Source organism: Camarhynchus parvulus, chromosome 4 (genome assembly GCF_901933205.1).
Source record: "Camarhynchus parvulus chromosome 4, STF_HiC, whole genome shotgun sequence".
Classification (NCBI taxonomy): domain Eukaryota; kingdom Metazoa; phylum Chordata; class Aves; order Passeriformes; family Thraupidae; genus Camarhynchus; species Camarhynchus parvulus.
In genome coordinates this window covers 31,191,637-31,210,180 of record NC_044574.1, presented here as the reverse complement: position 1 = coordinate 31,210,180, position 18,544 = coordinate 31,191,637, and the positions used below count along the sequence as shown (strand labels likewise).

Here is an 18,544-nt window from a genome sequence, read left to right as displayed (position 1 = left end):
TTTGTGGGTTTTCTTCAAACTGCATCAGAATAATCTAAATTCTTACTCTAGGACACGTATGCCTCAGCTACTGAAGAAATTTAACTGCTAAAGCTACATGGGCAAATCATTAACTTCAGTACAATGTAATGCAGCTGTAGGATGAAAAAAATGTGCCCGAAAAGCTAATTAGATACCTGGAAGATTAGTCTGTGCTCTGAGCTTTACTCATGACTGTACCTGAGCTAGCTGGGGTAAAACTTTATTGTGCAAAAAAGCTGCAGCCACTTAGCATTTTGCAGAAATAGAGACCCCATTAATCCTTCTCTCTCTCCTACTGGGAAGAACTACTGTGCTTTGCAGGAAAAAAATGCTATCTGAAGACCCCATTCTATGAGGGGCTTCTTCTTAGTTACTTCTCACTTTTAACTGGTCAAAATATTCACACAAGGAATTTTAACTGCAAAACCTATGTGCCAGTGAGACTGCATCAGTGGGCAGAACCCAAGCAGAAATGCCATTGTCAATGTTTGTAAACAAACTTAGTCTATGATGTGAAGATACTCTAAGAATTAGTTGATCATATTAAACCCACCTAGAATATTCTTTCCCTAGTATCAACATCAGCTGATCAATCACAATTTTCAATTTAATGTTTCATTGCTTTCTTACAATAAGATTTGCTCAACATATTTTTCTGTTCATAGTTTTCAGTGACTACAATCTGACAGATCTTCAAAGACTCAGAATAAACACTAAGCCAACATATAACATGGAATTTGCATAGTAGAAGAATGGAAATTATTAAGAACTTCTTGATGTCTTTTTTTTTCCTTTTTTTTTTAATTTAAACTAAGTTTTTGCACATCCTGATGTTTATATCCACGATTTATACAACAAGGTAATAAAGTATACTGAAGGAGCAACTTCAATATGAAGCATTCAAGCAAAAGTCAAGAAAGTCCTGCATTTGTAAGGTTGCTTAACTACAATTAACTTAAAACCAAGTCATACTAATCTCATTTTTGATTAAAAATGTCTCCCCTATCTCCAAGTATTTTATGACTGTATCTTTACAACAGACAGAAAACATTCCCAAACATTTGAACTTGTGTACTGTTAAATTGCTTTTGGTTTGTGCCAACTACCGTTTTTCAAAGAGCAGGGGCACAGTTAGGAATGAACTGAGGATTAGGATTCCCAGTAGATGATCTGGGTACAGTCACCCTTCCAACAAGAGTTGTTGGTGTAGATGCAGGCCTGTTGGTTTCTGTTCCAGAAAATGGTGCTGGTTTAACAGCTATCCACTGGGTGCTTACGTGCTCTGCTCCACTGATGATCATGGCATTTAAACTTTGCTAATGCCAGTCTTCGAAAAGCTCAAAAGCCAAAGACCACTGAAGAAATGGAGCCTGAAGCTATCTGTTACATACAAATCTTAATGATATCCTGTATTTAAGTTAATGGATTTACATGAACACTACAAAGCAATGTTAACATACTTATCACATGTTAGCCATGTTCCTTTGTGAATATAATTCAGTACTTTGCTTTACACAGTTAAAATCCTATCCATTCTTCTTAATGAATGCCTGCCCAGCTGGAAATAGTTCTGGTAATATTAAAAATGGCATCCTATAGCCATTAAGCTTTATTGACACTATTTTATGCATACAGAGATAGTGCAATAAAATTAATTTTCTTCCATATGCCCCTGCTGGTTTTTTTACTTGTTCCTTTAATATTTTTTACCAAAACAATAGACTTTTCCTTATCACAGTAGCAAGGTTACACTTGAAAGTTATATGGTTCCAAGAGAAGACTACAAAAGAAAGATAAGCACGTGAATGTTACAAACCATGTGACTTGAAAACTCCCCAATACAAAATAACCAGAGACTGGGAAAGTATTAGAAGAAAGCATCATCTCTGTGCTACTGGAGACAGTATCTCAGGCTAGACAGATCTTTGCTTTACAAAACCACAGTCATGCATCTTTTTAAGTCAGCAAATTAGTTTAATCACCTTAAACTTTGTCCATATCGTTAAAGCAGGATTACTGTTGTTCTGTAACATTATGGCCTAATAACTCAAAATCAGGTTAATGAAAGAGCAGTAAGATTCCTGGTAACAACTACACGCTGTAAACACAAGTAATAAGGTTATCATGTATGAGGTTCAGACTGTCATATCATCCTTCACACCATTCTGGAACTAGGGCATGTACTGTGAAATATCCTCAATTGCAGAAGTTTAGATATCACCTGCTGGTAGCCTTGCAAGTTGAACTGCTTGCTAAGTTTCTGATAATCAGTTTATAAAATTCACTCTGTCTTGAAATCTTACTGTGCAGGGCCTACATGTAACACCCACCATCTGCATGTATAAGGATTGTAAATGCAACCACTCAACTGGTTAGTTATAACAGACACCATGGAATTCATTACTCAAACCTTCCTTCACTTCTGAGCATCGGTTTCCAGGCTCCCATCTTCCCTAAGCATTTCAATGAGACCTTTCTTAGGCTAAATGACCCATGGCATCTACACATCCAGAGGCTGGTGGCTCCCTTAGCTATCTAAATTTTGAGCACTAGAAAGAAAAGCAAAACCATAAAAAACAACCTTGAAACATGATAAGAGCAGTGCTCAGTAATAAGCCAGAAGTCCTGATATCCCAAGGAAAAGAGCAATCTGCTTGGAAAAATTCTTTGGAGAAGGCCAGATAACTGCTACAAATTTTTCTTAGGCTCATTTTTTACAGCTGAAAATCAGTGTGGACACTGGCTCAGCACATGCTGGTGCTCCCATGATAATGTCCCATTCAGCCAAGTGAGCGACATTGTTCACCTGCCTAAACAACTGGAAGAAGTACTATGAGCTCTTCCCAACACCATTTTTACAGACTAGAGCTTCCATCTTTCAGTTAACCTTAGAGGAGTGCAAATAGCCAATGAAAAGGCTCCATTCTTGTATTTGAAAACCAAACAGTAAACAGGAAGACATTCTTCTTTTTCCCTCCTTGCCCACTGGAATAAAAACTGGGACAAGGAAGTTTCAGTAGTGCCTTGATCCCACAGAGCTTCTGCTTTAGTTCTGCTCCAGCAATTACTTCTGTAATTATTCAGAGTTTTTCTCAATCGAAGTAGCAGCATGGTATTGACATGATTTATCTCACTTTTACTGTTCTGTGCTAATGGGATTTAGATGGTGCATGGGTTTTTCTTGTGGCACACTGAGATCTGCATCAACACAATGCCTTCTTTTATTAATGCACACCAATGTGCTCAACTCCTTGTCAAATTCTTTGAGAAAATATTTTACTGCTACTTTAGCAGGCAATTTATATAGCCAATTGATCATCTCAATTTACAGCCTTCAGTTCCACTCACAAATAAAAAGCTATCTTAAATTCCAAGTTCTCCTGAACACGTACCTAAAGGATAAACAAATGGCTTTGTTACATAAATTCACAGTACAAAAATCTCATTTTAACATTTTTCCTCTCATATAATATCTCAAAGTCTTCATTTACCATGCAATTTAAATTTTATTTCTGTGCAATATCAGGCATAATGCACAGTTGTACTTCTGAATCATGCATTGAGCAATGACCTCTGATCTCTCTCCCTTACCCCCCTGGCTTCCAGTTAACAGTTTATGAGCTGAAGATAGCATGAGGCTGAACCTCAAAGTAATGTCATTAGTATCATTTATTTTCTTTAGTCATACTTTATAAATCTCTATAACTTCCTGAGGAAATGGGTTTCATGACTTTATTACACTTCATGTGAAAAATACTTCCTTTTAGCTTAGGAAAGGAAGAATACTTTAAAACCTGGTAACTGCGTGTGCCCTATTTTTTACATTACAAAAAATAGACAGTGATATAGGTGCTACAGAAACTACTGCAATTTTCTAGACTTTTATCATCTTATTCTCCTTCTTTTCTGACCATTATTGCCTTTTCAGGCTTAAGAATACTAAGAAAGCTAAAATATGACTGACTACCCAATTCACTCCTAACATATCTTTTTTTCTATGTAAAAGCATCAGAGCAGTCAGGGAACTAAGTAATCAAAGCAGCTCCTGAGTATGGAAATATTGGTGTTTAGTGCTCCCTGTTAAGACATTGACTGCTAATGGTTTGGGCACAACTGCAAAAAACAGAACCTATGAAAACCGATGACTGAAAATAAAGGTTAAGTCTTGGAAAACAGTACTCAAGACAAAGTCCCTTGTGAAAATACCAGAATTACAGGTTCAAATATCAAATGCCAATACTATTTCCTACCTTTAGAACTGTAAAATTAAAACAAACTTTACATAGGAAAGACAACCTAAAAGTCAACAAAAATCAATGCATGGAACTAGCTATTCAATGCTTCTATCATCATCTAGTCTACCTGCAAATATGATTGTTGTCCTTAATTTCTTATAAGCAAGGGATAAAAGAGCCCCTCTGAACCACTGAATAGTTTAATGTTGACTTGAAATAAGTTCTTAAATCCAATTTATCTGTCTTTGAACTGACAGTGTAGTATGATGCTCTTCAAAGACAGCAGGATGAGACATGTAGCTCAGGGCTAAAGTCAAAAGAAGCTTTCAGCAAGCTGAAAAAGTTAGCAAGTTGCTTGAAAAATTTATCTTTCACAAATTCTTCAGTGTGCTTTGTTGGCTGATAATCAGTCTGCTCCCTGTATCAAGGCCAGTCCATTTTGAAAAATATGACAAATATTCAGACACTGCAGTATAAAGAGTCCTTCAAGAACAATTCTTATGGCTTTTCACCAAAATAAAATGTCAATCCAAAATTTAAGCTACATTGTAATGTTTGTACACACTCAATGTTCTTTCCTTTAGCACACCATTTGATGGAAAATACACATGAAGAAACCCAAAATAAAAACTTTCTTTCCCACACCAGTGTCATAAGTGGAATTTGTTAAATAAGATTAAAAACTACCAACCCCTCTCTACCACCACCTCTTTCCCACCAAATCCCTCTACTTTCATCCCAACAAATGCAAATACTGGATACCAGATATGAATAGAGACAATGCCTCTCCCATGCCTTGAAAATACAGAGCCACTGTTCTGGACAATATTATTGAACAGAAGCTGGCTTTGCCCCAAGCTCTGCTAACTTTGTAAACCCAGCTGATATAAAGCAACTTACTTAAACTCACACCAATTCGTTAGTCAAGTAAACCAGCTTTGTGTCAAAAAAGTAGAGAGGCAACTCATGCAGACAACTAACTGTGCCATGGTAGTACCACCACAAAAACACACACATCTGCCTACGTACTCGTAAACAGGCTCATTCTCACTTACTGTTACCTGTCACATGTATAATACATTGCCAAACTCAGACTCATTCTATAGGACAACTAGAGACACCTCTAAAATACCATAACACACAGTAAACTTTAATACACTTATGTAAAAAGAAATGCATCATGATACACAAATTAATATTCTGCACACATACCAAATGTCCAAAAGCGAAACTACAAGGTCTTGGAAAGAAAGTATTCAATTCTCCACTTTTAGAGAGTCTGTTTCACTACTTTAACTAGGTGCTTTGTTAAAAGCAAAGCTAAGAGAAGCATTGCTACATTTCAACCTGCAGAGCTGGTTCTTTTGCCACAAACCACATAATTTAATAACAGACTTTCTAGAGAAGAAAAATAGTAAGGAACAGTTTGTTCACCCAAACCCTACAGAGTAAAGTGGCTTCATGAGTCTCTATTACCCACATTCACAATTGTGGGAAGCACAGAGAACACACCGAATGACTTCTGGATGAATCAGACATAATTCCCACCTTTTATTCTCAGTTGCAAGCTTTTTTTCTTTAAGACATTGATCACATATGTCATCATTTACCTATATGTAACCTGTAGACAAATCTTGCACCAGATTCCCCCTCAATTTATTTCAAGATGCTTAGATAACTGCAAAATATCAATGCTCTCTCTTTATCAAAGACATAAATGAATAGATAGCTACACAGACATCCAACCAAAATGTTAAAAATCAGCACTAGGATTTTACTGAAAATAAAATTATGTTTCCTCTGAACACATGACACTGGAAAAATTCTCACACTGCACATCAATGTATGTATTATTTATGCAATAAGTCAACAGTTCAGTCCGCTTGATTCACATGAGGTTTTTCTAAGGTTGCATCAATGCTTTCTTTGCCAGAATCCTTCCGATGAAGATGGCACTGCTTACTGAATTCTAGATGGGCACCTGTAAACTCTGAAAGTAACTAACTAAACCATGCACTATGACAATATCACACCCATGCATACCTCCGGTAAAAGGAGCAAAAGATAATGTTATTTAAGACTGAAAAGCATGACAGTCCCACTGGCCACAAGACAGAGTGTATGCACTCCCATGAGGCAGACCTCCTTTTTATATCAAGAGTATTCTTACTTTTTCTGTGTGGTATAGATTTTAAGACTTAAGCATGGCTTTAGGTAGGGTGAATGGAACTGGGAGTATTAGAGAGAAATTACTTATCAAATGTATAAAAATAATTTCACCTAAGTAGCAGGCAGAACTATACACATTGTTGGTGGCATCTTTTAGTCCAAACAAGGACATCTACATCAACTGTGACAATGCTGCTTCCCTTCTCTCTTTCCTGGCATTTGATTTTGTTTAGTGTATAAAAGTAACAGAAAGTCACCTTACCTTTTTCCTCGTCTATTCGAAAAACTCCTAAACCTGATCCATCTCGGATGGAATATCTGATCTCCCCATCTCGTCCTGCATCTTCATCATAAGCAGATACTGTCATTACTGAGGAGCCAACAGGAGCATCTTCTTTTATGAAGCCTTTATCTGCAAATATGGAGAACTGTGGGGGGTGCAAGTTTTCATTCACATCAACTACCTCAACCTCAACATAACACGTAGAGGACAATGAAACAGGTTTTCCCTTGTCCTTGGCCCGCACGGTCAAGTTATAAAATTGTTTCTTTTCATAATCCAGTCTTTGTACAATACGTATTGCTCCACTTATTTTGTCAACGTCAAAGGTGCTGTCTCCGCTGTCCAAAAGGCTGTACCGTACTTGACTTGACTGGCCCAAATCAGGATCGTAGGCTTCTAGCCATGTAATAATTGTTCCCTCAGGAAGATCTTCTCGAATTTTCACATGATAATTTGAAGGAATAAATTTGGGAGGATTGTCATTTACATCTTCTACAGCCACTTTCAGAATAACTGTTGAAAATAATTGAGGTTCTTCAGCAGGTTGGTCCCTAGCCTCAATTTTCAACAAATAAATGGGCTGCTCCTCCCGATCCAGGACCCCTACAACTTTCACAACTCCTGTCACAGAATTAATAGTAAACTTGTCTGTATCTGTAAGAAGAGAGTATTTCACTTCTCCATTAGCCCCCAAATCTTTATCAGCAGCTCCAACTTGAATTATTTCACTGTTGGGCTCTTTGTTTTCACTTACTTCAACAAAATAGCTGTCTTGGAGGAACTCTGGTGGGTTGTCATTAGCATCCAAAATTTTTATGTCTAAAAGGGTCCAGGCAGACTTCTGTGGTATTCCAAGATCATAGACAGTAATATTGAGGGTATATTTATCTTTTAGTTCTCGGTCAAGGGGAGATAGAATTTTCAGTACTCCTCTTTCCATATCAACAATGAAACTACTGTCCTCATTACCTCCAGAAATAACATACACTAACTTGCCATTGAAGCCAGTATCAAGATCAGCAGCATTCACAGATATTATGCTAGAGCCCACAGGTTGGTCTTCTTTTATCTCAATGCTACTGGGAAGGGTACTTCTAAACTGAGGCGCATGCAGATTCACAGAGTGAGTATCAAAGAAAGCATCCTCAACTTCTCCACGATTGTGCAACTTATTTGCTTGTAAGAGTTTCTCGGCGAGCATTTTGGCAACACCAGTTTCTTCGCACTGCAAGTTGACTGGTTTGCGACTGCTAGCTACAGTTATGTTGATATACAATGGCTTTGCAAAGTTCTCTCCATCTGTAGCTGTAATTTTCAAACTGTAAAAAGACATTTTAGCACCTAGGCCATCTGTTAGTGACTGCTTGAGAGAAAGTACTCCCGAATTTGGGTTTAGGCTAAATAAATCCAGTTCGTTTCCAGATTCAATTTGGTATCTCACCAACTGGAGCTCATCTGCATCAATAGCAGATACAGTTGTTATTTGCTCTCCAACACCAAGGTCCCTGGGGATTATTCCCTCGCAATTTATTTTCTCAAACAGAGGTATATTGTCATTCAAATTATTTAAAATAATAGTAACAGGAACTTCAACTTCTCGGCGATATGGTATACCCCAATCAGAGGCTCGAATCCTTAAATTGTAAACCCTTGGCATCAATTCATAATCCAAGTCTTCTGAGGTACTAATAATCCCACTGAAATGGTTAATCACAAACGGCAAAGGATTTAGGTTGGCAATGCTATAGGTCACATAACCATTTTCCCCTTCATCAGGGTCTTTTGCACTTACTCTCATGACACTTGTACCTATTGGCACATTTTCATCAAAGGAGGCCTTATAGGATGTCTGAGTAAATTCAGGAGGATTGCTATTCATGCCTAGTACCTTAATTAATACTTTTGCAGAAGCTCTTCTGTCACTTGTCACAACTTCAAGTTCAAAATGGGATGCATATTGTGCTTTTATGGGTTCTAATGTGGTAATAAGACCAGTGTGAGTGTTTAAATTGAATTTAATTTTTCCTGGTGTGTTTTTAAATACATATTTTAAATGTGGGTAACTAGGCACAGCTTTCACCATTATCACAGGTGTGTTTGGAGGAGCAAATTCACTTATTTCAGCTCTATATATCTCTTTTTCAAATCTGACAGGACCAGACTTAAATTGTGGTGATGTCACATGAACAACTTTTACAGAAGAAAATTGTGGGGGATTCCCTTTGTCTTTAGCTTGAAGGGTAAGGTTGTATCCAAAAGGGTGACTCTCCCAGTCAATGGGACCAATGGCTTTTATTCTGTATTCTTTGCCACCCGGAACAGACCTCACTGTTTTGAACTGTTGAAGCGCATCTCCTGCAACAATATTTAATGATGCTATTTCCCCATTTGAACCCTGGTCATTGTCCTCTACGGTTACAACTGCGTATGTTGGATCTGTGTCTGATTCTGATGGAGTCAATGGAACAGCTGTAATGACAGGGGCATGTTCATTTGCTTGCTCTACGTGAACTGTTAGTTTTGCCATACTGCTTATGCCACTGCTACCATACAGCTTCAGCCCACGGTCCACTGCAAGAATTTCCATCTCATAACGTTTCGTGTCCGAGTAGTCAAGTCTACCAGTCAGAACTACCACTCCGCTAGTTGGATGTATAGCAAACACATCTGTTCTTTCTTTAAAGCTGTAGTAGAACTCTCCATTTGTTCCTATATCTGCATCTGTCGCGCTGACTCTTGCAATGCTGGTCCTTATTGCTGTGTTTTCAGGCAAAGAAACACTGTAAGATGTTGGAGAAAACAAAGGCCGCAAGTCATTTGTATCCAGTACCTGTATCCTGACCTTCGTGCGTGTTTCAGCATTTGTATTTTTTTCAACTGCTTTAACAGTCAGCATGTAATGATCCTTCACCTCTCTGTTAAGGATAGCTGTGTTTCCTCCCTTGGTCCGTATTCTCAAAAAGCAAAAGTTTCCAAGAACATACTCTTCAGCTTTGAACAAGTTCTCACTGTCACCAGAAATAATTTTGTATCTTATGTCCCACAGTGGATTTGTAATGTAAATGCCCATTTTGACTGGATGCCCAACATAAGTCTTGGCTGCAGAATTCTCATACACAGTGGCATTATACTGTATTTCTGTAAATTGCATTGATGGAGCATGATGTGGCCTTTGATTTCCTTCACAGTTTCCAAAATGCTGCACCAGCAGCGTCAGCAGCAACAGCATAGTCAAGTATCTTCCCATGGCAGCAATTACAAAGAAACCCTGAAACAAGAAAGAGATGTAGTAAGGCTTATGATTGTTCAAAAGTTTATCAAATAAACATAGATGCTTAGTTCAGAATTCATGCTGAAAGAAAACTGTAGGTTACACATTTAGACTATATCATTTTCTCGAATAAAGTGTCAAAATTATTTGCAGTAATAGAAACATAGATAAATTAAAAACTCCTACAAAATGCCAAGAATCCATTACATCAAAAGCCTAGGAATTACTAACACAACACAAGAGGAACACAGAGCTAAGTTCAAATGAACATTCCCATGAAGCAACATGGTAGAAGAAATATATCAATGCTGTCTGCTATGAGCAAACAAACGAGGTCAGAACTAATCTGGAGTAGCGAACATTCACTCCAGTTCTCTACTTCATACGTGACAATTATGTCTAGTGGAAAATTCTCCTCCCTCATTTAATTTAGATTGTAAAATGACTGATGTCCAACTGTGTGGAAGTAAACTGCAAGAGTTGGCTTGATATCACCATCAATTCTTTACAGTATCCAATGTGTACCCGTTCCAAGAATTATAAATATTATTAATAGAACAGAGAATAATTCTGTATTGTATTCCCTCCAGCTCTGACTACACTTGTAAGAATAGTGTAAGAAAGTTCTAATCATAAAAAAAAAAAAAAAAAAAAATCAAGCACCACTAAGGTGTAAAGCCCATAAAGAATAAGACATATTCCTTTATTCCCCTCTCAGAACAGATCTGAAACAAATGAGTATCAAGAGCTGTAAGAACAAGAATCTATCAAAATTACTGGAGGAACATTTCAGTTGGGTTTCTCCAACACACTCTAGAAATTACAGAGAAAGAGCCTGGAACAGCAAGACAGTCATACAGGCACACCTTCACTGGATTTGCCTTTTGAAGTCAGTATAACATTTTTGCTACCTAAATCTAGGCAAGATTGCAGCAGGAAGAAAGGCAGAAACCTCAGGAACAAGACGTCTGGGACCATCTGCTTCATCTGGGTTTACAGCAACTGTCTTCACTCCTTCAAGTCTCACAGTACAACAAATCAAAGCCTCAGAAGGCTCCCTCAACAAGCCCAAACTTTCAACAAGATCCTGGGGGCAAAATTTCTTTGCAGCAAGTAGAAAGCACCTAATATTTTCTTGATTACTTTGATTAAGCAGTACACATTCATTTATTTCTCCTTTCTCTATTTATGCTTAAATTTTTTCCCTTACCTCTCCTTCTGAGTTTTCTTCCCTGGCCAATCTGCTATACAAATCAAACTAATTACTCACTATGTCATTCTTTTATTGTTCCTGACCTTTTTCTCCCCACATTTTAGCCCTGGTTTGCCCTCATCCTTTGGATGTCAATCTCTAAGTGCCTAACTTCACGCTACTTCTGTTCATCTCCTGTAAATAATATCACATGTTGTCTCCTTTCTCCACTCATGTTTTGTCTTCCAGTAATTTTTCTCTTCCCTGCTTCCCACCTGCTCAGGTAGATATGTGAAAGATCACACTGGCTGACATTCCATGGACTGACTGCCCACTAGCAAATATCAGAGCAAATTAATCTGCTTGTGTCAACAGTTCACTTCAAAACCTCAGAAGGAATTCAGTCACAGATATTCCCAAGTCAATGATTTTGACAGGAATTTAAGACTCAGATTCACACAGACTATAGGAAGTATTGCAGGGGAGTAACGAAAAGTAATATCCTTCCAGAAGAAGAAAAAAAAAGTGTGTCTGTCTTCCAAATCTAGGCATTAAGTTGCACAATTAAAACTATAAACATAGCAAACAAAAAGTGACAATAAAAAGCATTAAAGTTCTTTGAAGTTAGTCACTAGCTGGAACCAATACTTACAAGGTCTTAACACTGAATGAAGAAAAGGTTGGGAGGGCAAATGAGTGAGATTTGAACAGTCACCATTTCAATGGCTAAACAGTATTATTCCTCCCCGTCTACTTTCCTTCCCAGGCTATGATATGTCCTGGGAATACAGAGGCACTTGGGTCTCCAGGGCTTTATGTTCCAGTATACTGCCAAGTTAACAAATATTTGCTTAAAAAAAAACCAAACCAACCAAACAAACAAAAAAACCACAAACACTCTTACACACACACAAATCTTTGCAACAAATAACTGATATCACTAACTCCAAAACTCTGAAAATTTTAAAATGCCACCAGACTGGCCTAAAAGGCAATGTTAAGAAGATTGCTTAAAACATCATTTTTAAGCAATCAACAAACCCAGCTTTTCCTCCATCTTGCTGGAATTTTGGAAGCCATCTATTACCAATGATCTATTACTCAATAATCAAATTTTATGTTGATCTGATCAGATGCTTCCCTGTTTTCTCCCTCAGTTACACTAGGATTTTTTATTATTATTATTTTTAATTTATACTGAAGTCCAAAACCTGGCTTTACTTCTGATGCTGCAGCACGTAACTCACTGCCTATGCTTATGTTTGGCAGCAAGCTATTTGAACTGGTGGATTTATAATGTAAAACAGTGTATCTGTTTGTATCTCTTATCCTTTGCTGCTCGCATCTCAGGCACATTAGACCGGACACGTACCACAGTAAGATGCATTAAGATATCCAAACTTCTCATTAATATTCAAAGTTGAACACATGGGTAGGTTTTACTATTACTGCAAATATTTTTCCGTGCCATAATACCTTGAGCACTTTTTGCTGCTCTTCTGTAGCAACTTCAAGTCTGCTCAGAACCAGCAACAGGCAGCCCATTACAAACAATAACACAACCACCAGCAAGAGAATCCACTCCCCAGCAGTAACCCCTATGGCTCGCTGAGTTACAAACAAGAATGCAAAAGTATCTCTCAAGTGAACACTTAACCACATCAGATAAAAAGTTAGCAATTTCTTTTACATAACACTATTTCCATCTTGTCACAATTTACACAGTTACTAGAAATTAAAAACATTGACTCAGATTATCCAAAAATCAACATAGTATATTCTTGGAAAATATCTAAAGTATTAAGCAGCTCCAGTTATAAAAAAACTATTAACTACTAAGAGAAAGTATGAAAGCATTAAGATAAAGTGATAATGTGTTAGATATAAACTCAGATGGCTCATTACAGCGTGCCAAAATGACTGAATTTCAGAAACATTTTAGCCAAAGGCTACACTTTGAACTCCTAAAATTTTATTATCTTTGGAATCCGACCAGTTTAGGATTTTCTGTATCCATGTTCAATACACAAGGCAACAGTTTGCTTAACAAAACATCACACCCCTAACCTCATAAGTGCACACCATATTATTCTGAAAAGCTACTTTCAAACAAACTGTGATTTCCTATCTGGAAATTATTATTCAGATAATTTTTATTTCTATGCATATCCAGGTCATTTTTATTTATATGCAAATTCAGCACTGGGATATGTAAGACAGTTTTACTAATTAGTTAGAACATCATCAAAACTATTAACGTATTAAAACATTAACATAATTTGTACATGGAAAAAAGTATTAATGCAACTTAGAAATATGAACTATCTTTACATTACAGGTCTAAGCATAATTTTGGAGCAAGCAGAGCTCAAATTGATAAGTTACAAATTAAGATGACTGGATAAGATACCAGTCACAAGACAGACTGTTTCTCCTAGCACAAAGTTTACAGTATTTAGATTTCAAAGTTTGTAGTTTGAGATTTGAAAGTTTTAAGCAAAAAATACAAAATTTAGTAAAGAACAATTTCAATGTCAAGCAAGCAAAAAAAAAGACCAAACCAAACTTATCTTGCTTATCATAGATACATTGAACCAACTTACCATACACAGACACACAAGGTATCTATAGGAAGCATACACTGAGATATCTACTCCTCCACCAATGGAAGTCACAGGTAGAAGAACTACCAGGCAAATCAGGCAATACACCCAAGTAGTCTTAGTCTCATTGCTATTCTTTTTCTACATGCAAGCTCTACCAATTAAATCCAGAATAACCTACCTACCAAGCAAAACATTAACCATGTTTATTTACCATAAAGGTCAGTTTTGATCAGCACACCCAACTGATGCTGTCTGACAGAAACGCACTGTGAAACTAAACGGTCATGACAGGATTTCTAGTGTAGCAGTCCATGAGAGATCGTGAGACACTGCAAGCTGCACTAATTGTGGTTACACCTACCCTTTCAATTGTTTAAAAGGAATTATTCATGTAGTCTGATGGGAAAAAGAAATACCAGGATTAGCTGTTTCAGCAAGCATAACTTTCCAATCAAACCAATTTACAGTGTCTTTTGCTTTTCAGAAGGGGAAGGTGTCTGTTTTGGTATTCAGAAAATTAACACATGATGAGAGTGTATGGTAGTGTTACTTTAGTAAAGCTGGTGAGTTATTCAAAAAATGTACGTTGTCGCAGAGATTAACATAACAGTTTCAACTTGTGACTAAAGTCCAGTAAATTTTATGTTTGTATTCCCCACATCATGAGCTAATCTCATGAGATACTCTGATTTATGTTTTCAAGATATTAACTGTTAAAAGGAAAACGCAGCAGCTATACTCCAGCAGCAGGCAAAGATTCTGAAACCAGAATGAAACAAGGATTCACATGGAGAATTGCAACTGTTTATCTGTAGGCAGTTACTTACTGGTGTATCTAATGTGAACTCAGCAGCTGTTCAAGGAAAAGCAGACCTCCAATCTCTGTGAATAACACTTTGATTGAAATTCAGCATGAAACTCTAAAATTTGTGATAACAAAAATAGTTCTGCTGATTTTGAATTCAGTTTTAAACTTAAAAAAAAAAGAAGCAAATCTTCGAGAGTTTAAAACCATTTTATACTTGTTTTCTTGAACTGATAGCAGACTTAACTTACCCATGCAAAGTTCTTAAGCATGCTTAATTAAAAAAAACAGACCATAATTCTTCTGGGATGACTACTAAGGCACACCTTTCATTCTCCTAAACGAGATTTTAGGATTTCATAGTGAATAAAACAAAAACTTTTAAAATAGTTTACAGTGTGCAAGTAAGATATTTACTCACTAAATACTGTGGAATTACTTCCACACGGTTAGAAAAGCAAATAGGAAATACAACGTTCTTTTCTTTTCTTTTACATAGAGACAGCAGAGGTGGTAAAAGAATACAGGTAGTATTTCCTATGCCACTCCCTAGGAACAACTTGTATGCAAGTATTTAAACCGCAGGAAAACCTGCTCCTAGAAGGCAGCAATTCTTAAACTTATTAATGCTCTTCCGAAAAAAAGTTTTCAACAGGGGAATACTAACAGCGGTAAAACACGGCGTCGCTTACTGACGAGAAAGATTAAAAAGTGCATCTTTCAAACATAACTTTGTTCTGCTCCAGCTGCCCTAAAGAAGAATAAAAGAAGCAGCAGAAGCCCAGCAGCAGCCGGGGTCTCCCGGGGAGCCGCTGCCAAGCCCCGGGTCCTGGCAGGCACTGCCCTTTACCTTTCGGAGCAATCCGGCGAGGAACGCAACGAGGGACGCGGTGTGGAAGTGCGAACAAAGGAAGAAATTCATCCTAAGGTACTTCTCACCCGCCGCGAACCGCCCCTGCCGGCTCACCCGGGAATGAAGTTTGCAATGGCCCATCAGACGCACTCAGACACCTTGCCTCAGGGAAAAGCACTACCGCCAGCTCTTTTCCTCTGCCCAGCTCAGGCGGAACCTGCCCGCTGAAGTCCTGCCGGCTCTCCGAGCAGTGCGGCCCCAGCTGCAGCCCGGCCGGCCGCCGCCAGCCGCGGGGGGAACGGGGCGCCGGGGCCCGCGATGCGCGGCGGCCCCTCCGGCGGGGCGGGGAGCAGGGCAAGGGCCGGCGCCGCTCGCAGCCTGCCCCAGCGGGGCCGCAGCACGAGGCGGCCGCTCGCCCCCGTCCCGGCCTCGCCTCGGAGTTCAACTTCCCAAGGGGTCCGCGCCGCCCGCCGCCCTCCCCCACGGCCAAAACTTCTCCCAACTTTCCGGCCGGCCCAGCGCTCACCTCTGTGCGGCTCGCTGCCTGCGGGAGAGGGCGCGGGCCGGGGCCAGCCCCGCACGGTGCCCGCCGCGCCGCTCCCCCTTTCTTCCCCGGCCACCAGCGCGCCTCGCCGGTGCCTCCCCGCCCCCTGCGGGCCGCGGCGCCCCCCGCCGCCGGATTCCTCCGCGGCGCTGGACGGCCGCCCCTCCGGAACTCGTTTCTGCGGCGCGCGGCTGGAGCGGCGGCAGCCCTCGCACCCCTGCCCGGCCCCGCCGTGGAAGGACGGGCCGCGGAACAGAGCAGCGGGGGAAGGGCGAACCACAAGCACGAGCTGTTCCTCCCGGTGGCCCGAGGCTGGGGGAACGCCTCACCTCCGCCCCGCTCCTGCACGACGGGAGCGGCAGGGAATCGGGTGCCGGTCTAGGGACGGGGGCGACTTCGCGTACGGCGAAGTTTTCCCCCGGAAAGGCTACTCAGAAACTTCGGAAAGCTGCTGCCGGGGGTGTCTTACGGGGATGGCAAGGGAGACCGTCAGAGCCCGCGGGAACACGCGGTCCTCTGCTGTCCGAGGAATAGCGGGTGGCCCGGACAAGTCCCGTGGTGCCCGCCCGCACCGCTGGTACCCTGGAGCGCCCAGCGGCGACCGCAGCGCCTCGGCAACCGCTGCCCTTCCCACAGGCGGCCGGGCTGCCGCCCCCGGAGCGCGCCGGCGGGCTTGGGCTCACGCCTCCCCACCTCGGCTGGGCTGGGCGAGCCGCCGCTGAACGGCCGGGCGGAGCAGGGAGGTCTCAGCAGAGGCCAAAAGCCACTGGCGTCTCCTGCGGTTCCCCGGCACCGCTGTAAGGAACGGCGCCCTGTTCCGGCGTCGGGAAAAGCAGCAGCAGTGAGAGGGAGCGCGGAGCCGGGTATACAGCGGGGGGAGCGCAGCGGCGACCACCCTGCGGCCCGCGGAGACGGTATGGGCTACCAATCCGTACCCTCAAGGGGAAAATGCCGGATTCATGCTGAAGGGATATCTGGCAGTCTGTCAGCCCTCCGTTAAAGATTAATACTCCGAAACAGTCCTTGAAGGATTCCCTGCTCATTAATAAGGGATCACACTTAATAACTATCAAATGTTTGTCTGGGGAATTGTCCCAGCGGACTCACGACGAAGCCGGGTTGCAGGTAGGAGCCGCCAGCGGGGGCGCGTTTACCACGCATTAGCCCCGCCAAGTCTTTTATTAGCCACATAAATAAATACAGCCAGCGGCGGAGGGAGCCCCCTCCAACCACAGCCTCATGCGCCCAGGACTGCAGGTCAGGAGGAACCAACCCCGTCAGAAAGCGCTGGCCTTCAGGGTCACCAACCCGCGGCCGGGCGGCTCCGCCCCGTAGGGCCCGCGCCCCCTCCCCGGGCCGGCCCTGCAGCCCCCGGCCCCGGCCCGGCTGCCCCCGGCAGCCGCGGCGGCGGCGGTGCAGTTCCGCGGCGGCCGGGCAGGGGGCGCCGCGCCACAGCGCACGGGCGGCGGGCACGGCTGCCAGCCCCGGCTCCGCCGAAGGGAGCACAACCGTGCCCGGAGCGGCGAGCCCGGCTCCGGCTGCGGGGATCCGGGTCGGGAAACTTGAGCCTCGCTGTCCCCGTGAAGGGGGCGGTAAACCTTGGGTACCTCCGCTCCAAGGTACACGTAGCTTTGCACAGAGTCGATGTGCGGGTATATATACATGTACAGATATATACATAAACATACAGAGTCTACACAGTTAAAAACCACGGGTTGAATCACAGACCCTACTGTTTTCAGTAACGCAAAAATTAAGAGCACTAGAACTCTCATGGGAATCATCCCTCTCAGCACCCTGCTGATAATAATAAACTCATTAAACAAAGAACTCACCAGACCAGCTGGACTCGGCACTCTTCTCACAAAGTCCGCTCCAGCTCAGTTCATGTCCGCACGTTTCCTCCTCCCGCTTTCTTTTTTGTCCTCTGGAGAAAGCACGAGCAATGCTCCGGTGCCCACACGCCTCTAGAGCGTGAACCCCGCGGTGGCCCTGGCGCTCAGCGCGGCCCCGGCGCGCAGCCAGCGCGGCGCCCGGCCCCGCCGCCACAGCGCGGCATGTCGGCTCCGACCCATCCGCTGCTTGAAACTTGAACGAGGGGGGAAGGAAAAATACACAGGGTGTGGGAGAAGAAGAAGAAAAAAAAAAAAAAAAAAAAAAAAAGAAGAAGAATAAAGGCGAGAGGGAGGGAGAGATCCAACTTTCTTAAGACATGTCCAGGCAAAGAACGGGCACAGTTGAGGAGTTACAGCAGCGGAGAGAGTGAGAGTGGAGACGCTGCGCCGGACCGCCGACTCCTTCCCTCCCTCTCTCTCTCCTTCCCCCGCCTCCCTCCCTCCCTCCTTCCCTCCCTCTCTCTCTCTTTCCCTCCCTCTCTCCGTCTTCTTTCGCACTCTGTCCGTCCCCCTCGGACCCTGCTCACGGCAGCACCACCCCCTCCCTGCCCTCGCCGCTGCAGTCAGCGGTGAGAAGAAGCAGCGCGCAGCTCTGCGCGGCTCCGCGCGGGGTCTCCGGCGCGCACCGGGGCCGCGGCCGCCCTCCCGCAGGTGAGTCGCCGCGCAGTGC

The 18,544-nt window shown here is 42.2% G+C and overlaps 1 protein-coding gene across 4 annotated transcripts in view; it reads right to left on the bottom strand.

The window, feature by feature from the left end:
- Positions 1–18,294, bottom strand: part of FAT1 (FAT atypical cadherin 1) — a 102,847-nt gene extending 84,553 nt beyond the window's left edge. For 3 of the 4 annotated variants that reach the window (XM_030947369.1, XM_030947370.1, XM_030947371.1), the window contains exons 1-2: positions 17,815–18,294; positions 6,688–9,976 (exon numbers count right to left, since the gene is read on the bottom strand). In XM_030947369.1, coding sequence (XP_030803229.1) covers positions 6,688–9,955 — 3,268 coding nt within the window. In that variant the 5' untranslated portion in view covers positions 9,956–9,976; positions 17,815–18,294. Of the gene's footprint in view, positions 1–6,687; positions 9,977–15,961; positions 16,116–17,814 lie in introns of those variants that run through there. The other variant, XM_030947372.1, reaches the window with a different exon arrangement.
- Between the last annotated feature and the right edge of the window lie 250 nt (positions 18,295–18,544).